Source organism: Acomys minous (genome assembly GCF_964271855.1).
Source record: "Acomys minous genome assembly, chromosome: 6".
NCBI classification, from domain to species: Eukaryota; Metazoa; Chordata; class Mammalia; order Rodentia; family Muridae; genus Acomys; species Acomys minous.
The window spans coordinates 67,087,552-67,109,978 of NC_140487.1; the positions used below are offsets into that span (position 1 = coordinate 67,087,552).

The 22,427-nt window shown below is 40.8% G+C and overlaps 1 protein-coding gene across 2 annotated transcripts in view; it reads right to left on the bottom strand.

Moving 5' to 3' along the window:
• Window positions 1–22,427, bottom strand: part of AGK (acylglycerol kinase) — a 73,682-nt gene that overhangs the window by 29,894 nt on the left and 21,361 nt on the right. For both annotated transcript variants that reach the window (XM_084785818.1, XM_084785819.1), the window contains exons 3-8: window positions 18,261–18,300; window positions 12,264–12,343; window positions 9,358–9,433; window positions 6,674–6,766; window positions 4,249–4,281; window positions 2,254–2,348 (exon numbers count right to left, since the gene is read on the bottom strand). In XM_084785818.1, coding sequence (XP_084641944.1) covers window positions 2,254–2,348; window positions 4,249–4,281; window positions 6,674–6,766; window positions 9,358–9,433; window positions 12,264–12,343; window positions 18,261–18,300 — 417 coding nt within the window. The remainder of the gene's footprint in view (window positions 1–2,253; window positions 2,349–4,248; window positions 4,282–6,673; window positions 6,767–9,357; window positions 9,434–12,263; window positions 12,344–18,260; window positions 18,301–22,427) is intronic.

The following is a 22,427-nucleotide window of genomic DNA, read 5'->3' on the forward strand; positions in this document are numbered from 1 at the left end:
ACTTGCTGCTCTTGAGAGGACCCTGGTTCGATTCCCAGCACCAACATGAGGTTTACACCCACCTGTATCTCCGGTTCCAGGGGATCCAACTTCCTCTTCTGGACTCCTTCAGCATCAGGAATTACACATACAGGCAAAACACCCATAGTTATCTATAAACCCATTTTTTTCCTTTCAATATAGATGTTTTGGGGAAATGGGCAGCAAATTTTTACAAAAATGAAACTCTACTTAGAGGAAACAAGGAGCAATGCTCAGAAGTCTAGGCGACTCTGTTCTGGGTATGTGTAAGTTATGATGGGAGCGCCACAGATGATGTGCGCAACGCTCTTAATCTGAATAGCATCTGGCACACTGGGAGAGACTTGGAAAGTGGCTTTGAAAGACTGACCTAAAAAACAACCCAAACTACTGTAATTCAAAAGTACTTTTTGCATTAAATTGCTTCTCTAAATTGCTTGGCAGAAGACAACTAAAATGCAACCTCAAATTTTTCATTCTCTAATAATAATTTAAAGTTGTAATAAAGAAGCATTGCAGCCTGGTATGTAGGATTATTTACCTGCAGCATTCCACATTTCAAGAAAAATATACGTTCTTCTTCTTTAATAATTATGCTACATGAAATCTTGATAGCAAAGCAAAAGGCAAAGCTTTGTTCTTTTTAAATAGCCCCAGGCAGCAGCCATGTTAAAAGGTCTGCAAAATCCTGAGCCCAGGGAAGTTACTGATTACCCAAGGGATGCTTACAGATTAGGTCTTATAAATCTTCAAATTATGAATAGAAGCAGCCATAACAATAGTTTAAGAACATGGAAAAACAGCTCCTAAATAGCAGAACCCTATCTCAGATCCTGGGTGTGGCCACATGAGTGTAAATTGGCTTTTTGATAGGCAATGGTTTCAGCAAGGAAAATAATCTACTCTGATCACTGACGTGCCATTTGCAAATGAGACTAACGCAGGCAGTTCAATAACCCCTGTTGATACAAGGAAAGACAAGCTCCCTAATGCAGTCAGGTCCTAAACTGGATAGCATTTATACAGATCAGGAAAAATGCATGAGGCATTTACTCTGTCACTATCTATTGCCCCACAAAAGTCTAACCCGTGACCAAAAAAGCATGGCCCCTTAAAAGTGCGTCTCCTGCTCGCTAGGCTTCAGGACGGTCAGCGCATAGCTGAAGGACACTATGGAGCTGTGACTCATGAGAGACACTAGAGTGAGGGTCTGATAAATACCTGTATGCATGTCTAGGCTTTCCGATCTGCACTCAGGTTTTTATGAAAACCATAGAACTGTTAAAAGACACAATTGTTGGCCCTCAAAATTGCAACAGGGAATGTTAGTCCATAAGCACCAGTCTAAGAAGACACTCTGAAGCAGGAAAAAAAAATTTAACCCAAATTTAAAAAACAAAACAAAACAAACAAGAAAACCACTTGAGTATCATTATTATTGAAAAAATTCTGAGAAATTTTTAACTAATTAATTCAGCAAATATTTACTTTTTGACTTCTGTCACAAACCTTACATTACATATAATGTAACAATTTCTCCAAAATCCTCCACGTACTTACGTCTTTTGAAAACCATTTGCTCAAGATTATGTTATTAATTGCTGTGAATGCCAGGCCTCAAATTCAAGACCAAAGATTTGGGTTTGTTCCATAAAGCTTTCAAGAAATTAGAACTATAAACACATGATTTGCCTGACTCCTGAAGACACAGCAATTTAATTTAGACATGGGCCTTCATCCCCTTCTGTAGTTACTCTATCCATATGCCTAGCACTTCCGGCAGTCACAAAAGGATGCGGCTGTATGTAGTTCTTTTATCTGCTTACATCACCATGGTAACGAAGCCATGGCTACTAGCTGAGTTTCCACAACTTGCTATTTGTCACCATGAGTATTTAAAGGAAATGATCACTGCAAATCTGTCCTTGCCTTTATGAAAGGGTCCTACAGTGCAACAGCAGAAAAATGTATAGACGACAGGCGCCATCTCCATATCCACTGCACTGACAGAAAGCACCCATCCACACCCTGACGTCAGTACTTACTACTAGATAGGAAGGTACCACAACTCAACTGGAAACACCCCAATTCCCTGAAAGGCTGGATGCTCCCTCTCAGTAACTTGAAGTTTCAAGCTATGGAAATTTGAAAAGCCGATTTTATCATGCATGTTAATTTTTAGTCCCAGGCTCTATCACCCACAGATGTTAGCATTCCATGTTGGCAACCTACTGGACTTTGTTTCCACTTTCGGCAAAGAGGGTGTGACTCAAACTACTGGTCTGTCCCAGCGGGATAAATCCAATTGGAATCTTACTGAAGGTAGCCTGGTAGAACAAAAAGAAGAGAAAGTTGTATTGATACAGTCAGAAGAGTGTAGGTTTAAAGAGAGGCAAATGTGTGTCCTCTGTGACAGAGTAGCTGGCTCGTGCCTTCCTTCTGGTTTCCACCCCCTGCCCCTATGCCAGTAAGCAGATACCCCAACATGTGTCGGAGAAGGGGGGTAGCAGCTTCTAAACCAGGCAATGAAAACACAGCGACTTGAAACTTAGAAGCTATATTTGAGTACTCGGTAACTACAACTATCTGTATGAGACTGGGTTAAGATGAGAACAGTCTTACCACTACTGGATCAATGAACCAATGTAAGAGTCTGTACTAAGTATCCCACTTGCTAAGAAATATGGAGATAAAATTCAACTGAAATTACCTACTAATTATACACTGGCCAATGGCAGGTGGCAGTGTTTCATAAACTAGTTACTTCAAATACAAATAAGGCAAAAAAAAGAGTAAGTCAAATAGCTGCCAGTTAATGACATAGCAGGTGACATCACTAAATGTCACATATACAAGAGTTACTTGCAGAGTCTTAAAGACTATTTGGAACAGTATCTCTTATTGTTTTTACTTAAATATTTTAAACTATGGCAGGAAAATAAATGAGATTTTACAAAATCCCATATGTCCACAACCCAGATTAAAGAACATTTGCCCTTTTGCTTCTGATATCTTAAGAAATAAAATTGGATCTCAAAATTAAAGTAAACAGACAAATAGGCAGAGACAGACAGAGAGCTTTGGGCTTCTGTTCTCCTGACTCCTAGAGGAAACCATAATTCTAGCATGGCATGGCTCTTTTCCAACTCCTTTTTTTCTCATTGCATTCGTGCATACCAAATAACATACAGACATAGTACTGTTTCCTGAGTTCTAAAACCATGTAAAAATATATCACCTTCTCTAAAAACTTACTTTGTATTTAAGGTTTCTAAGATCTAAAGATGTAAATATTTATAGATGTAGCTCATTCTTGTGTATGATGCGCATTTGTCCGTGTGTGTGAGCACGTTTATCTGTATGTGCGTGTGTGTTGAGGGTACACAAAGAGGCTAGATGGTAACTTCCTGTCTTGTTCCCTAGGCACTGTTTAGTTTCACACATGGCTTGAGACTTGTGACGTTGGCTGTCCTGGCCCGGCAGCACCAGGGCTACCAGCAGCACTGCTGACTGTACCAGCTCATCTCACACGGACCCTGGGGATCAACTCAGATCCTCATGCTTGCCCTTAACTAAGTCAGCCAAGTTGATCCATTTAAGTGCTACCTGGCTCCTGTTATATGAACATGTAACTATTAATTTATGAAATCATTCCTTGAAGAGAAGAGGCTAAAGGAAATTTTTAGATAGCACACTAGCTGTTGTTAAAAGGAACTGGGTACACTGGACTACCCACACAGGAAGTCCACCATGGGTTCATGAGCGTGATCTATGACAGAGGAAGAAGTATTGCACCATCTGTTTAAAAATCCAATCCTATCACAATTGCACTGGATTGAAAATATAAAACAGAAGTTGAACACAGTGGTCTATGCCTGGAATGCCAGAGATTCTAGAGACCGAGGCAGGAGAATCACAAGTTCAAGGCCAGCCTGGGCAACTTATCAGGACCCTGTCTCAAAATAAAAACTAAATGAACAAAGGGCTGGAGGTGTAGCTCAATGGTACAGTGCTTCCCTTGCATGGTCAAAGCCCTGGGTTCAATCCTCAGTGCAATGTGTGTGTGTGTGTGTGTGTGTGTGTGTGTGTGTGTGTGTGTGTGTGTGTATTTATATACACATATATACATAGTATACATAAATATAAATATGTATGTATACATTACAAGGAACAAAAGACAGAAGAATGATAACAAGTAAAAGCTTGATGTATTTTTTATAAGCTCACCTCATCTGTTCTTCGAAGTACTCCAGTAACAACCTATGAATGTAAAAAAAAATTATAAACAATATGCATTTTCCTTATCAAAACAAAATTAGACTCAAATTTCATGGATCATAAACTTATTTATTTTCTTCTAGAAACTATTTTAAATGATGTACGAGACCTGAAAAAACATCATATTGTCAAATATGATGATGGGCAAATTGGATTTTATTGTTAACCTAAAATAATAAAGACTAAGATAAATTATAAAAATTCCACATCACGTTAGTAAAATTATGTATCAAGGTCTACAAAACGTAACCTACTAATGTTTACACATTGTAGGTTCTATAGAAATGTGAATTCTTTTCAATTTACAGAAAAGCCTGCTAGCCTTTGCAGTACACAGAGGGAAGGATGGCTTACTATGCTCAGCAATCTTTACTCAAGTGCTTCTTCCTGGGAGCTATCAGGACAAAGCAGTGGGCAACTAACATTAATCTTTTATTTATTCTATTCATTATTTACTCATTCACTTCCGAGACAGGCTTTTGTCAGGTAGCCTAGGCTGGCCTCACAGCCTCCTTCTGCCTCTGCCTCCTTGGGACTGCAGGTGTCAGCTGCCATGCCCAGCCAACCATTTCTCTAGCCAAAGTCTTTATTGTCTTTTAATACAGCAAACATACAAATCACTGTCTTTCTTTAAAAACATTTTGTTAAAATAAAGGTTGACATATCTCCTCTCTTAATCTTGTCCTGCCTCACTGGGCTTCAGTATTAGAGGGGCTGTCAGTGGTCGGCTTCATTCTCCGTAGGTATACAATCAGAACTCTTCACAACTCATTAACAAGCTATAAAAGCAATTACAAGATCATTAGCAGAGCCTTTTTTAAGAAGAAGCTTACTACGGCTCATATAAATGCCAAGTCAGACATAGGACAGCTTTTGTACTGTTCATTTCTGGTCCCTCACACCGATACAGCCACCAAAGAGAGATCATAGCAACAGTCATGTAGTTATGTGTGTAAACTACAGGATCTGGTAAAATTGATAAACCTACATTACCATCTAAACTTTATTGTTTAGATTGGTGTTCACTCTGTGTTATAGACTTCCCAGGTTTTGAAAAACATGTACTGACACCGATCCACCATTATCATCTTCTAAATATTTTCATGTGCTGACTGTTAATCCTTCTCCTCTCCCAACCTCAGGCAACCTCTCCTCCTCTTACTCCCTCTCCTGTTGCCTGGGCCATAAGTCAAACAGCTGAACTGAAGACTATCATCCTCTTCACGGTTTCTTTCACTGAGTAATACGCACTGCTTCCTCCAAGTCTTGTCGTAGCTGGATAGTTCTCTCTTTCATTACTTGGGCATACCACTCTACTGTTCATCTATTAAAGGGCACCGTCATTTCTTACAAGTTTTGTCAATTATAGATAAAGATGCTATAAATATCCATGTGCAAGTTTTTTGTATGCACATGAGTTGTGAACTTCTCTGGATAGCTTCATAAGCACAACTGCTGGACCATATGGTGAGAATATGTTCAGTTTTCAGTAAAGCCACTCATTTTTCATTTTGTTTATCCTGGATTTTAGTTGCTCTAATAGGTATAAAGTGACTAGGCCATTGTGCGTTCTAACCATCAGTGAATGACGGTTCCTATTGTTCCACACTCATCAACATTTGATATTGCCAGCACTCTGGATCTTGGCCATTCAAATAGGCATTGCACCTCACCGAGGATAAATGGAATTAATATCAGAGCAGAGGCAGGGCTGGGGCTGCAGCTCTGTAGGAGAGCACTTGGCCCGCACGCATGAGGTGGGTTCTCTAGCACTAAATGCCAAATCGCCAACCTTAGAAACAACAGAAGAGGAGAGACAGATGCGTATGTCTGAACAAGTAGTGCCTCTTCCTACAAATGCAGTGTCAAGAGTAACTTTCTGTACAACAGAAATGCCGTGAGTGGGCATAAGGCATTTTCTTCCTAGAAGCATTCATTTGACGAGAACTTGTCCTTGTAGTGAGACCGTGATGCCATCACCGAGCTCCTGCATGTCAGTACGCACAACATAACAAGCTTAGCCCATCCATACTCATTTTGTCTCCTGTTTTATTCAATATTTACAATCTCATCTTGCTATGTAGCCTAAGACTAACTGGAACTCAAGATCTTCCCACTTCATCTTAAGCGCTTGTTTTATTTAACTTTCTCAAATAAATTTGGTTACATATAAACTCTTCTTTGTGCTGGGAGGAAGGTTTATCAAAAACAAGGACAGAAAAGTTCAGGAGAAAAGCTGAGGGCTGTACAAGTTTGAGAGCAACAGCCCTAAAATAATAAATTACAACAATTTCCTTAATTATTGTTGCCATTATCCCAGAACCCAGTTTCCATTTTTCTCTCCTTAAAAATGGTCCTAAATGGGAAGGGGCACCTCCTGCAGAGTCCCGTCTCCTCCAGCAACAATGATCACATCTGTGCTTTCCATCAATTCCAGGAGCTTCTTGGCTTGTCCTTCATAATCTGTCTGAAATATAAAAGAAGGCTTTGGTAAATATGTCACTGAAGGATCACAGTTCAAAGGTTGAAAGGGTGCGATATGTTCTTTAAAGTTTTATATTGACTCTCTTAATTTTACACAGTTGATAGACATGAAAATTCTACGAAAGCAATTAGGTATGGATTTTCATAGTTTGATACATTCTAAGCCAGAATTGGCTTCAGAAACTATCTACTCCACTCCTTACTCTAAAAATAAAATTCTAGTCTAATAAACTTAGTTCTACAGCTAGCCAGGCAAAGGGCTCTTTCCCAGTTCAGTGTGACTTCTGCTACACTATTTACACTCTGCTTTTCATCTGAAAGCAGGAAGTCAAGTGCATATGCAAATAGGAAAGTCAATGTAATGAAAAGAGCACAGATTTCAGAGCCCAAGAGGCCTGCGGTAAATCTCAGCTCTGCTACTTTTTAGCTGAGTGGCCTTAAACTCACTGGATCTTAATTTCCTTATCAATGAATTTCCTTGTATCAAGGGAAGGATAATCATGGTTTCCTGTACTATTGCTACACAGCAGAATTTAAAACAGCTGGAAAAGTGTTTGCCACTGGTACTGTGCTAAGTAAATGGAGATCATTATTGTTTTTGCTATGATGGCACATAAAATAATGCAGGTGTGTTTTAAAGAAATCACAGAAGAGCACTCCAACCTTCCCATTTTTACTGAGAACATTTGATCTCAGATATATGCATACACGTAAATGTACAGTTCAGCCACCATCAGGGTGTACTTTGATATGCCCACCCCTGAAGACAAATGCTAAGAGCATAAAGCAACAAAAACAGAAATACTACTCCAATTCAAAATACACTAGCTAACACTAACAGGCAGCAACTAACTACTTAAATATCAGATAGGCTAAAACACCTGATGTGTAATTTGAACTGCTGTTTATGGCCTGTTCCTGGCATAGCACTCTAAAAATCCACATTGTTACTCACAGGAAGTCCCTCAAACATAGCAGAGTACTGCTATAGAAGTAACTTTGGGAGGACCCTGGAAGGCTTCGAAATAGGAGCTGGTCACCAGAGGGGTGAGCCTCAGATGCTTTATGTTAGTACCAACACCCTAACTCCAGGAAGGGAGAAAGCCTAAGGATGAGTTCGTTCATCAGGGATCAATGATTTCATCTATAAGCTCTACACAGGAACTCCTATATATATTATATACATACATGCACATTTATGTAAAGAAAAATTATGTGCAGACACAGTAAAATGTTAGTAGTCTGGGTGAAATATATATATTTGTAATGTTTTTGAAATTTAAAATTATTTCCAAATAGAATTTTATAGAAAAGACAGGAAATTAACCTTTCAAAGATCAATAGTTTCAATTAAACTCTAAGAAGAAAACATTAATATTTCTACTAGTAATTAAATCTCCCGTTAGCACCTATTATCTAAATATGTAACATAAATAATATACTGGCATATATATATGTATGTATATATATATATATGTATGTATCTTCAATTGGAAAAATTACAAAATATTTTTAAAAGGCCATAGACCTTTGGTATTAAATAACTGTTACACTTGTTCGGTTATAAAGATGTCATTATGGTTACATAGAAAATATTCTTCCTTATTAAAATATATATATTCAAGTATTTAAAACTAAAATGGGATAGTGTTTTATTCATTTCAGAAAACTCAGCTACTGTGTAAGGATGCGTGGTAGAGACCACATGCGCCACAAAACAGTCCCGTCAACCTAACATGTGAGTAAGGCCATCAATATCTTCTTCACCCGTGACACTGAAGATTCCTGCCTAGACAAACACAAAGACATTTCTAGCCACATACTGTTGACCAATAAGATCTTAATCAGAAAAGCAATAATTAAGCCAAGGTGTTGCATATCACAACTAGCAAAGAAATAGGTTTAAATATATCAACTGTTGGGCTAGAGAGAGGACTCAACCACTAAAGGCTTATGTTCACTTCCAAAATGTATCAACATTTACAACAAACACTTATGGATCAATTTGTCTTTAAAAGGTTGTGGTCAGTCCTTGAGAGTTAATCATCTCAAGATATAAAAATAAAAAACAGGCAAAATTATCTATAGAAGTGAGCAATTCACAATCACACAGGGAGATGTGTAACTCCCCTGACAGGATAGTTTAAAACAGTTATTAACAATAAAATCAAAATAAAAAACAGGAGGGAAATAAAGGACTTGCAGTCCACAATGAACAGATTTGGTTTGTGGGTCATAAACATAACATAATATTCAGTAATTGACATGAATTACATTTAGGCATATACAGAACACTTATTTAAAAAATAGACTATATTCAATCTAGACCCAAAGACAAATTGCAAAAATTACAAAATATAGGACCTGCACACACCCATGTGAGCCTGTGCTGAAATAAAAGCTGACAATGTCAGGAGAAAACAAAACTTCTTTGAGTAATTAATAGAACAAGACACAACATTGGTTTTCCTCTTGGCTTAAGTGAAAGCTGGGTTCTGCTTAGAAGGTAAGAGGGGAGAATACATTACAAGTGGTGGTCTTGTGTAAATAAAGGCTCTCTAGAGTCAGTCTCACCTTGACGACAGTCACATCCATGCCAGAGAGGTGTAAAATTGGGGCAGCATTTTTTTCAAATAGAGTTCTGGCTTTGCTGTAGGCAAAAGAAAAAAAAAATCCACAATATTTTAAGACACAATTTCAAAATGTAACCACGTGCCCTGGAGAATACAGACTTTCTTTACTTGTTTGAGTATAGGTAGCTCAACAGTGAGTCACCGTAGATAGTAAACAGTTTGTCCCTTGTCTCATCTAATCAGCGTGTATACATTTGGGGTGCTACATTTGCTAGGCAAACAATGAACAGTAGATACAGCTCCACTCAAAACAACACAGCTCCATCCACCCAGAATCCCCAGTGCCGTATACAGCAGCAGAGCGGACAGACGCAGGGATTGTCTGAGGAACGCACACTCTCACAGCACATCGCCTGTTCTCCTGGAGCTTACTCCTTTCTACTGTAAGGAGTAGAGGTCCTTACTGTCACATTAGCCACAAGGCCAGGGGCACAAAACAGATTTACTTAACCTTTTCCCAATCAGCATGAACATCTAGAAAAAGACACCTTGTTTGTAAAGCTTAAAGTTTCAAATCTTTAAACTTGTAGAGATAGGCCAAAAGTCTTTTCCATGACAACAGCATGTTTGCTAGAAAGGGAAAGCCAAAGCTATCTATTAGTCTAGGTGACTAACAAGGATAATCAAGGGGAAGCCGGTCTACAGCTCCCTAGCCCAGAAGCCCATCTTGGTTTCTCTAGCACTTGATGCATCTGTCCATCAGGAATCTTCTCAACACATGATGAGGATAGCTTCCAAAACTGTCTTTAGGACTGCACAAGAAACTTACAAACAGATGCCAGTCCTTATAAGCTCTTGAGTCCTCCAACTTCTAGGCTATTTCAAAGGTACGAACTACGTACCTGATGGATTAGTGTACAATGAATGAGTAAATAAATCTCCAAATGTAGACAGGTAAATTCTGAGGAAAGGCAAACAACATGATGCAGTCGGAGAACTCACTCAGCAGCCTTTGGATGGGCTTGTGGATTTCTCGTGAACACTCTTCCATTAGTGCACTCCTGTCCAGTCCAGCACAAGAGTCAAAAACACTCTAGGGATCAAAAGTCTCTCCACACAAATGGCAGAGTTGAAATCAGATAAATGTCAAAATATACCAACTAGCTGGCCTGTGTTCTACCTGGGTTCTTTCAACTATCCCACCTATATCACACACACATAAAAAAACAGTATTAAAACATAACTTCTGTATACATATCCACTTAGTTCTCTTTCTAAAATTGTTTCCTTAAAAACCAATGGTGCGTGCTTCATCTTTCTTAAGGATATTTATATGAGAAATATAAAGGCAGCTAACGAGAAATACTTAAGAGTCAAGCACAGAAGAGATTCACCATCTTTACTGAAAAGCTAGAACCACAGATGGCAACAAAACGAACATTCCTTCTCATGAACTAGGATAGAAACTGAAAAGATGGCACAAAATTTCACAAGAACCACCATCGGCCCCAACCAACAATACAAGCAAGCTGAACATCGGCACCTTCTCTGCTGCTTCACTGGTCATCAGAATGAACGTGAAAAGCTACATGGAAACGCATTCCCCTTTCCCCTCCCAGGTGAAGCTGGGACACTGCAAGGGGGGCTTTTCCTGCTGGAACGGCAAGGACAGAGCAGCCGGGAGCGGACCAGGTCTATTTCCTAAAGGCAAACGCTGACGAGGTCTGAGTCTGTCCTGTCAATCCTAAAAGATCTGTATCTCCTGTGAGTTTAAGAAACGTGATCTGAACACTAGTTGCTTATTGACTATGTGAAAATGCCATGGGTTCAGGGAAATCTCCAAAATAAAAGCAAAAAGACTTTTCTTCAGATTGACAAACAAGTGTTGCCAGTAAGAAATACATTATTTATTACATAATTAAAGGTGCAACAGCACCAGGCCTGAATAAAAACTTTATGTACTTACGGCAATTTCTAGACTCAGGCACCACACAAGATAATTACTTCTTTAATGTATTATTTATTAATACTAAACACATAGTTATCTTATTTCTTAAGGTTGTCCTGAAGTTTTAAACCAGTCCTACATAATGAGATAGCTGTACCATAAATTATACATTATGTGTTAGTGCATGGCCACAATGACAAAACTGGGGCCATTAAATAGTAAAAGCTTTAAAACAAAAAGTGGTGGGGAGTTTCAGAGCCTCCATGTCCTAGATGCGTGCAGGGATCCACCTGGCTACAGGAGGCCATCTATGGCAGCACCTTAACTGTTTTTCTTGCTTATGGCTTTCCCCCCACGCATGGTAATTTTGAGTTCCTCTCCACCCTCTCCTTGCCTTCATAATACCCTCCATTTCAGTGTGAGACAATGGGTACAATCAAACCAACAAATACACCATTTCTAGCAAAAGCAGTTATTCTTCACTGTATTTCCCAGAAGCCCTTCATGCAGCAGGTACTGAGGAGCAAGTGCTCTTATCCCTAGGCTGCATCCGTATAGGCTACACCCTCATTTGGGAATAGTGAACATTCTCCTCCAAGACCAGCTGCAGGCCCCCTTCTTTGGAAAGGATGCACTGTCTCCGGCCCTCAGTGATCTTGATCATCTCTGTACGTCTCTGTCATGGTGACAGCCTAACACAGTCATGCAAAGCTGGAGAACAGCCAGTCCCAGGAGGATCACACCCAAGCTGACACAAACCCTTGCTGTGTGTTGAACATCAATTTGTGGCACAGTTATTTCACAGTGAGGGTTATTTCTGCTTTTGAGCGTAACTCCTGTGGCTGCAGAGTGTCTAGTCCTGGAGTCATTGTAGTCCCACATAGTCTAACCACCTGCCTCTGTGGGGATTTTGCCTTTTGCCTTTAGAAAAACTAAATATAAGTCACAAACTGAAATACCCTTTGCAAGCTGCAGGATTGAGAAAGACTGTGGCTTTCTTCACTTGTGCATTGGGAGGAATGAGCTGGTTGCCAAATACCTGAAAAGAAAAAAAGAGTTTTCAATTAAATGCTTTATTCAACTAGGGATCATAAACATTTTTGTTTCATTCCCAAGGACTTTACTTCCAGGCAAAGAACAAAAGCTCCTTCATGAGCTCCATAACAGAACTACCACAGCAACATAACAAAAGTATGCTGTTATTCCGTGACAATAAGCCCACTTCTACATTAGGATTAAAAACCTTGCTTCACTCACCAGTGGTAGTACCTTTTCTCTGAAATACTGCTGGTTTTACTACAAGCATACAACCTACAAGGCTACAAGGCTACAAGGCTACAAGGCTACAAGGCTACAAGGCTACAGGCTACAGGCTACAGGCTACAGGCTACAGGCTACAGGCTACAGGCTACAGGCTACAGGCTACGAGAAGGCAAATTTAACCCATGTGGCTTCAGTTTTCATGCTTCAATCCTTTCTCCTTCCATTCATTACTAAAACTCATTCCAGATGTAATGGCTCACACCTGTAATCCCAGCACATGGGAGGCAGAGGCAGATGGATCTCTGTGAGTTCGAGGCCAGCCTGGTCTACAAAGTGAGTCCAGGACAGCAGAGGCCACACAGTGAAACCCTATCTTGAAAAAACAAAGAAAAAAAAAAGAAAAAAAAAGGAAAAAAAAAAAAAAAAAAAAAAAAAGAAAAAACAAAGAAGAAACAACAAAAAACAAACACACAACAAAAAGCCAACTTATTCCAGAGGAATCTATTACCAGTCAATTTTCTTTTCTTTTTTTTTTAATTTATTTTTTTTATTTTTTTTTCCTTTATTAATTTATTCTTGTTACATCTCAATGGTTATCCCATCCCTTGTATCCTCCCATTCTTCCCTCCCTCCCATTTTCCCCTTATTCCCCTCCCCTATGACTGTTCCTGAGGGGGATTACCTCCCCCTGTATATGCTCATAGGGTATCAAGTCTCTTCTTGGTAACCTGCTGTCCTTCCTCTGAGTGCCACCAGGTCTCCCCCTACCAGTCAATTTTCGCATCTGCATACACAGAAGAAGCCTATTACTCAACATTTTTCTACGCTATTGACTCTAAGGCTGAATGGAACCAAGAAGCAAAAGATTAAATGTGAGGATTCAAAATGGGAGCAAAAATGGGGGCTACTACTGTGACTCCTAGACTGGAGAAGACGGTTGAGGAAAAGAATGATAGAAAAACACTAAAAAGGGCAAAAACTTCAGGTCCCCGGTGTGAAAAAGCAAGTCGGGTTATGGAAGCAGAATTCTAGAAAGGAAGTATAAAATAAAAACTAGAGAAAAAAAGTCATATAAAGCTATTGTACTGAATGACTCATTGTAATCTGCCACCTCCCTGGTTGTCCATGAGAGGTCCTTATAAACAACCCTCTGAGCTGGGGAGGTGGCTCAGTGTGTAAATAAGAAGTAAAGTGCTTGTTGTGCAAGCATAAGACACTGAGTTGCAATTCCTAGCATCTAGGTAAAAAGCTGAGAGAGTCAGTTGATGTCTATAAGCCCAGTGCAGGGAGATGAAAACAGGCAGATCCTGGGGGCTCCTTTGCCAGCCAGACCAGCTGAAACAGCAGGCTCCAAGTTCAGTAAGAGATAGTGTCTCAAAAGATAAGGTGTGAAAGCTATTGAGGATGACATACTAATGCTAATGTCTGGCCTCCATGCACACATACACAGACAAGTGCCTACACACACCCACACCCACACCCACACCCACACCCACACACACCCTTTTCCAAATACTTCAAAAAGGTATTTTCTTTATAAAAACTACCTGCCCATTATCAATTCTGTTTTCTTTTTACTCCTAGATATTGGCATTTTCCTCCTAAATCTCCTAATATCCTTTGTTTTGTTCCAATCCATTCCATCTGGAATTCGACCAGGAATGAAGTAACTAACCCAGCTGTGATGGTCTGAATAAAAATGGCTCCCACACACTCACAGGAAGTGGCAATTATCGGATGTGTGGCTTTGCTGGAGTAGGTGTGGTCTTTTGGAGGAAGTATGTCACTGGGGGTGGGCTTTGAAATTTCAGATGATCAAGCCAGGCCCAGTGCGGCATTCTCTGTTGGGGCTTGCTACAGGGCGTGGCTGGCATGGCCTGCCCTCTACCTAGGGGTGGGGTTCCCCTCTCCCAGAGATTCACTATATAAGCCTGCCCCCTTTCTTCTCCACCTCCCTACCCTCTCTCCTTCCCTCCCCCGAGTCCCCAGCGTGCACCCCCATTCCCTTCCCGGTCCTGTGCCACCTCCAATATACCTGTATTTACATATTATAGCTTCATTGCCAATTAGTTCATTCTGCTTATTTAATCAATCACTCTCTTCCTGCTATCTGCTGATCCGGATGTAGAACTCTCAGCTACCTCTCTAGCACCATGTCTGCCTGTGTGCCACCATGCTTCCTGCCATTGTGACAACGGACTAAACCTCTGACCTGTTGACCAGTCCCAATTAAATGTCTGTCTTTACAAGAGTTGTGGTCATGGCGTATCTTCACAGCAACAGAAACTCCATGACAGAAGTTGGTACCAGGAGTGGGGTATTGCTGTGACAGGCTTGACAGTGGTTTTGCCTAGAGAAATATAGAACACTTTGGGACTTTGGACTAGCAAAGCGACTGGACATTTTAAGCAGGGCTTTAACGGGCCATACTAGTAGGAGTATGGAAGACAATGATACTGAGGGTGACTTGAACTGTGAGAGCACAACTCAAGAGGTTTCAGAGAAGAATATTAGTATGTGGCCTAGAGATTATTCTTGTGATATTTGGGTGAAGAATGCAGCTGCTTTCTGCCCTTGACTCATAAAGAATCTGCCTGAGGCAAAATTAAGGGATTATGAATTAATAGCTATGGCAAATGACATTCCAAACAACCTAGCATTGACTGTGTTATATGGTTATTAGTGGCCAATCCTATGCAGATATATAATAAAAAGGAGCAAACTGCAAGAAAAAGAAAATGTACAGGAAAGGAGCACCAGGTAGTGTAAACAGATTAAAGAAAAGCCTAATAATGCTACATAGACTAAAGGTAGTGGCCTCAGAGCACAACCCCACCCAAGCTTCCAGTTTGTGAAAAGGAATTAAAGAAAATCGTATTTCCAAGTATACACACATTTAATCCCAGCACTGGGTAGGTAGAGGCAGGCAGATTTCAGAGTTCAAGGCCAGCCTGTTCTACAGATGGAGTTCCAGGACAGCCAAGCTTAGGGAGTGAAGGAAGCTATCAAGACCAGGGAGCTGGTGAAAATGTATTTGAACAAGGGGGTCCATGTTCTAACCCCAGCAAAGAGCAGAACTTTGTAACTTCAGCCACGAGGTTCTGAAATTAGAATCAAGGATACAAGAAAGGAGTTCTGGAATCTCCCACTGCAACTAAAGAGAGCCCCGCTGAAGCCAGGCATAGACACGTGCCCCTGCATGGAGGCCCAGAAAGGCCAGGCGTGAAGCTGGGAAGGCGAAGCCTGCACTGCCTTGAAGACCCTAAGATGTTGGAGATGCCAGTGCCGTGGCACACTTGGTAGGGAGAGCTGCTAACAGCTGTGCAAACAGCCCAAGAAAAAGAAGTGTGTTGTAGCCAATAAAGCTGAAAGGAGTTGGAGATCTGAAGATCAATTTGACATCAGACGTGGGGATGCAGAGTTTGGAGTTTGCCCAGCTGTTTTTTGGTCTTGCTTTGGTCCAGTATTTCCTCACTATGCTCTCTTTCCTCCCTTTTGGGATGGTAATGTATATCCTGTGCCATTGGATCTTAAGAAGTGTGTGATCTGCTTTTTTTTTCCATTTTGATTTTACAGAAAGTTATAGTTAAGAGACTGCCATGAGAATCAGAGACTTTGAACTGTGATTTTTAAATGTGGTTGAGACCGTGATAGATTCTGGGGACTTTTGAAGTTGGACTAAGTGCACTTTGCATTGTGATACGGCTACAAGTCTATGGGGGCAAGGGAGTGGGACATGGTGGCCTGAATGAAAATGGCCCCACAGACTCACAGGGAGCAGCACGATTGCAGGGGCGTGGCCTTATTGGAGGAAGCGAGCCACTGGAGGTTGGGCTTTGAGGTTTTCGATGCTCAAGCCAGGCCCAGCGTGGCACTGGCTTCCTGCTGTCTGCCGATGTGGATGTAGAATTCTCAGCTACCTCTCTAGTACTATGGTGCTTGCAGGCTGCTAAGCTTGCAGCCATGATGACAATAAACTAAACCTCTGAACCAGCTCCTTAATAAGAGTTGTCATGGTCATGGTGCCTCTTCACAGCAATAGAACCCTAATAGAAACCCTAATAAGACACCAGCTCTCTGGCCAAGCAGATTCCAAATCTACCGCACTAGACTGTCCCTCCTTGCTCTCATGTCTTAGTCCCTACAGTTCCTAACCATACGTGTAAACTCAAGTCTCAGACCCATCATGGATTAAGAAGTTTATAAAACTATAGAGTTGAGTTCACATGATTTTTTTTAAATCACTCAATAATTTAGACTGTAAAAAGAGAACAGAAACAGTAGAGGAATCTGTGAGAATCAACCTACCTTTAGTCATATGAAAGGAGCTAAACATGTGCGGAGGACATGAGGATTAGGACAGTAAGGAGGTAAGTATGGGAGAAAGCGCCTAACAAGACTTTGTGTCTGGGAAGGTAGGAAGGGGTGGAATTCAGAGTGAGCAGATGCAAGGGATTCACTGTAAGTAAGAAAGACAAGACTGCATCAGCAGAACTACCTGGAATGCAATATCAAGGTTTATTGGATAATTACCTTGATTTGATCATTAAGCATTTCATACATGTACCGAGTATCATACTGAAACTCATAAGTAAGTATGAATATTGAGCAAATTAAAAAATAATCCAAAAGGTTTTTTGGTTTTTGTTTTGTTTTGTTTTTTGAGAGAGGGCCTCCCAGCACAGCTTAGGCTAGCCTGAAACTTGCTATGTACCAAGAGGTAAGTTCATGGTAATCTTCCTCTCTCAGCTTCCACGAAGCTGGGATTATGGGTGTGAACCATCGTGTTGATCTTTAAAATAAAATGTAAAGTGTATTTAAATTAATTTTGTAAAATAACTTGAAACCTTAAGAAATGGTACATGTGTCATGAATAAAATCAAATTCACAAAGCATATTTAGAACCAAAGAAGGATTTATTAATATCTATTGTCATTATCATCTATGAAAATACTTCAAAAACAAACATGAGGTTTGACACCAACTTCTAACAAACGTGTTCTCTTTGTCACTTTAACCTTCATACACCTCTTTAGGCATTTCTGACATCATAAGCTGAAATGGCATATAACATGAAGGTGCAAAGTCGCAGAAATCCATCTGCAGGGTATACATTAAAATAGGGAAGAAAGCAAAGCCAGGGTCTTAAATCTGAGAGGATTTACAGTTCAACTATCATCTCCTTGGCCAGATAAATTAATGCTTAAGCAGAATCTCATGCAGCTGAATGGCAGTGCAATGCTACAAATTGGCTATAGTACGGAGATGGGCTTTAAAAGTAGGAGGCAACTGTTTTAACAAGATTTGATTTTCAGAGGTAACATCTGCTCCAAACCATTATCCCTGGAGGCTATTCCATCAGGAATGATTCAGGGTTTAGCCAGATCTTCGAGGATAACTGCAAACTTGTGCCAATTCCTAGCTCTTCAGCCAGTAAGGTTATATGTTCTTGGGAGTGATCCAGAAGTAAGCAAGTCTAACAGAGTGGGCGTAAGAGCTGTTCTTCACCAGATGGCTAACTTCCACCCATTCTAGTCAGAGCTGGCTGAGGGCCTGATCCATCTGGAGGTGGAGGGAAAACAGTCAAACTGCACTGATGCAAGACCCCATGTAAGTAAGTCCCTGGAGTAGCTGTGTCTCCTGCACCATGGAGATAAGGGGTGATTTAATTTTATCACAGGAAATGGCATTACCTGAGCTTCTTGACAGGCTGCTCTTCTTAGCAGGTTATCACTATCAAAGCAAACAAAAGAGACCAGCATTAGGATTCCTAGAGATTAAGACCCAAAAAGAATTGAGGGGTAAAAACAAAAAATACCATAAGTGAAAACTTCTTAAAGACCTGTTAACCAAATCAGGAGCACATCCAGGAAATGCTTTCTCTGAGTGAAAGCTTATGTTAGCTATTTCCACATTCTGGTGGGCAGAGTAATGCCCCGGACCCCTGAAACACCTACAGCCTTGTGTCCAGAACCTCAAGATCTGCGACTCCACATGGCAGCAGGAAAATGCAGATTATATTAGGGCTTCAGGATAGGGAGGGCACTCTGCATTGTCCACTAGGTTTTTAGGCAGAGCGGCTTTTTCTGGCTGTGGCGAGAACACATGTGACTCTGGGATGGTGGTCAGTTGCAAGCTTTAAAGATGAAAGGGCCTGTGAGTCCAGAAATGTTGACAGCCTTGCCAAACTGGAAAAGTCGGCAAGTTGCTTCTCTCCTTAGAGCCTCCAAGAGGAATGGCAGGCCTTGTCAACCCGTGGACTATGGCTCATAAAATGGTAAGATAAGTATCAATGGTGTGTTAAACTGTAGGTTATTAGGCAACAATAGGAAACTAATATACATGTCTTGGGTATATTTCTTATCCAATAGGCATTACTTGGGTCATTTGCCAAAGCTTGATATTTAGCTGCTTCTGCTACTATTTTATCTGAGTCCCCTATTTTTTTTTATTATTATTTATATAGTATTCTGGCTCCATGTCACCAGATCTCATTATAGATGGTTGTGAGCCACCATGTGGTTGCTGGGAATTGAACTCAGGACCTTTGGAAGAACAGCCAGTGCTCTTAACCTTTGAGCCATCTCTCCAGCCTATTTTTTTTTAATATTACTACTATCTATTATTTGTATCTATATCATAAATGGAAATGAGGTAAAAGTTTGGCTTTCAAATATGAAAACACTCTATCAGAATAAAATGTGTTTTAACATAAAGGTCTCCAAGATGTGTCATGAGAGCACATTAAATGGCTCTGATTGCCTACAGAAGCCAGTCTTCAACACCTCAGTCTGCACTTAGACACTTGGTATTATTAAGAAACTAACTGGAGAAGAGAATTTTAAAGGAACATCTATTCCTTGACCACCTTTACAACATTGGACACCTGGAATTTGGCATTTTGAGAGTAATTTCAAGACTGATACTGATAATTAAGGATGAAGGAGAAAAAAAAATAATCGGTATACTTTTGCCACAGTTGTTGCCTGATAGATAACCTGTCTTCTACAGCCAAGCAATACAATACACCAACATGGTAAATGGCCGGAAAGCTAGGAACAATGTTTTGTATAAATTATAATGGCTCCAGTACCTCAAAAGCACACAATAGAGTTGAGGGGCACTGATCTGTTATGAGGTCTGGTCTAAAAGTGGCCCTGGTAGGCAGGTTCAGGCCCCATCTTCTGTGTAACCGTGCACAGCTGTCCAGGTGGCAGGGAAGTTGTACAACCTTCTCCCCTGCCCCATTCAACACTTTTGAGCTCGTGCTCTGTTTTTCTCCCTGCATCCTTTCATCAAATGTCCCTAGAGAATCATTCCAACAGTAGCATCTCAAACACATATACTATAGGGTACAAACTTCATTTTTAAAAAGTACATGCTGACAAACCTTTGCAGTTTACTTGGTATTTCACACCTATTACCACAAATACACTGGAATGGTGAAACGTTGAATTTCTAGGCATCGCTGGGCACAGAGTATTACCAGGTTCTTGGCAGCAATGATGGCATGGTCACTAAAGCTCCCTGGACTGCACCAACCACCACCTGCTTCCATGCAACCCTGGGAAAACTGCTTCTACTCTTCCATGCTTGGATCCTCTCAAACTGTTGTTTTTAAAGTGTTTCTGTTTTGTTTTGTTTGTTCCCAGCAGGCTGATTTCTGCTGGCTTCCAGTGTCTGTCAGGTTACCTCCCTGTGCACTCCGCCAGGGCTTCTGGCCTCCCTCTAGAGATGCTACAGACTCCTCCCTCTATCTTTGCTCACTTCCACCCACCTCTGCCTCCTTCCAGGGTCCTCCCACTGTGCCACACAGACCACTGGAGGGCACTGGCTCTTCTGGGGTCATGAGCAGAGAACTCACCTTGCTTTGTTTCAGCCATGATTCCCCAGACATTAGCTAAAGAGAACTACCCCAATGTGTGTAAGAACATAAGGCAGTGTCTTAGATAATTTCCCTCAAAGTCTGTTGCTACACATAACATTTTGATAATTAACCAGTGATAGCTATTTTTAGAACTGTATGTCTCTTGAGTTTATTAACACTGCTTGATTTTTCAGAATGCTTTTAAAAATCCAAATAATTTTCATCTAATGTGCAAAATGGAATATGCTGCTAATGCTGCCTATAGGAAACCCAGAATGTGCACCAACTTAGATCATACTAAAAAAAAGTCTAATATAATCACAGTTAAAGCTAATATCTATATAACATAAACTATCTTGATCTTACTCTCTGAACCAGGATGTTTGTAAAAGACAAATACATTCTCAAAGAAAAAGACTCCGTGTACCAAGATAGAAAGACATTAGTATCCTACAGGGACTGGATCTGGGACAGCCCTCCTCCACCCCAGATACCCAAAGCACTGTCAACAGAAGAACAAATAAATTGTGGTACATCTACACAATGGAGTATTACTTAGTTGTTTAAAAAAATGACATCATGAAATTTGTATGCAAATATATGTAACTAGAAAAACTCTTCCTGAGTGAGGTAACCCAGACCCAGAAAGATAATGTGGTATGGATTTATTTATAAGGGGATATTAGTCATTAAGTAAATGATAACCAAGCTAGAATCCATAGACCCAGAGAGGTTAGGTAAAGAGGAAGGGTCTAGGGAAATACAAGGATCTCCTTGAGAGGAGGAATTAGAATAAATTTTGTGAGTAGACTGGGGGTAAATGGAGATGGGGGTGGGGGTCAGGCAGCAGGGGAGGTGGGGTGGAGCGAGAGAGAGGGTGTGGGGAAAGATGGCTGGGATTGGGGTCCCTTGAGGGGTGGTATGGAAGCCTAGAGCAGTAGAAACTTCCTGGACTCTATGAAGGTGATCCTAGTGAGGAGTCCTATAATGGGGGATATGACGTTTCAACTGGCCATCTCTTGTAGCCGGGTGAGACTTCCAGTCAGGGGACTAAGGTCCATTCAATTGAGTTGTTGGCTAGGAGGGGCCCATGGAAATCCCCAAACAACCTAGGCTGCGGTTAAGACAAAAAGCTGCTCTCTGCAAACAGGGAATGGGGTTTTGCCACTGTCATCCATCCACACAACTCACTGAACATGGAGAAGTTGTACTGGTGCCTACATGGAGCCTTCACCCCTCCATTCTAGTCTCTTTAGTATGGGAAGATACTCCACAGGCTACAGAAAAAGAAACATGGACACCAACCCAGCCACGAAACCTCTGACCTACAATTTGTCCTGCCGGCATAATACACTAGAGCAATGGTGGCGCAGAACTTGTGAGAGTAGCCAACCATTGTATGACTTGACCTAAGGCCCATTCCACAAGAAAGAACTCACACCTCAACACTGCTTGGGTAACCAAGAACCAGAAACTAGATAGCCAAAAATCTGGGATAAAACCAAACATGACTGTTCTAAAATGAATAAAATGATTCCTAATAATATTCTGCTATACCCGTAGATCAGTGCCTTATCTAGTCACCACCAGAGAGCTTCCTCAGCAGTAGATGGGAACAGATGCAGAGACCCACAGCCAGAGATTATGCAGAAAGAGTCTAAATTGAAAATCTCCATCAAACCTCAGCCCTCAGAGCTCAGGAAATCCTACAAAAGAGGAGGCTGAAAAAATGCATGGAGGACACCAGGTAAACACAGCCCTCTGAATCAACTAAGCAAGATGCATATGAGCTCACAGAAACTTAGGCAGAAAGCACAGGATGTACATAGATCTGCACCAGGTCCGTGGCATATATCTTATATCTATTGCTTAGTATTTTTATGGGACTCCTGACTGTGAGAAGAAGTGGGTCTTTGACTCTTGTGCCTGCTTTTGGGACTCTCTTCCTCCTATTGGGTTGCTGTGTCCCAACGGCGATGTGATAGTTTTTGCT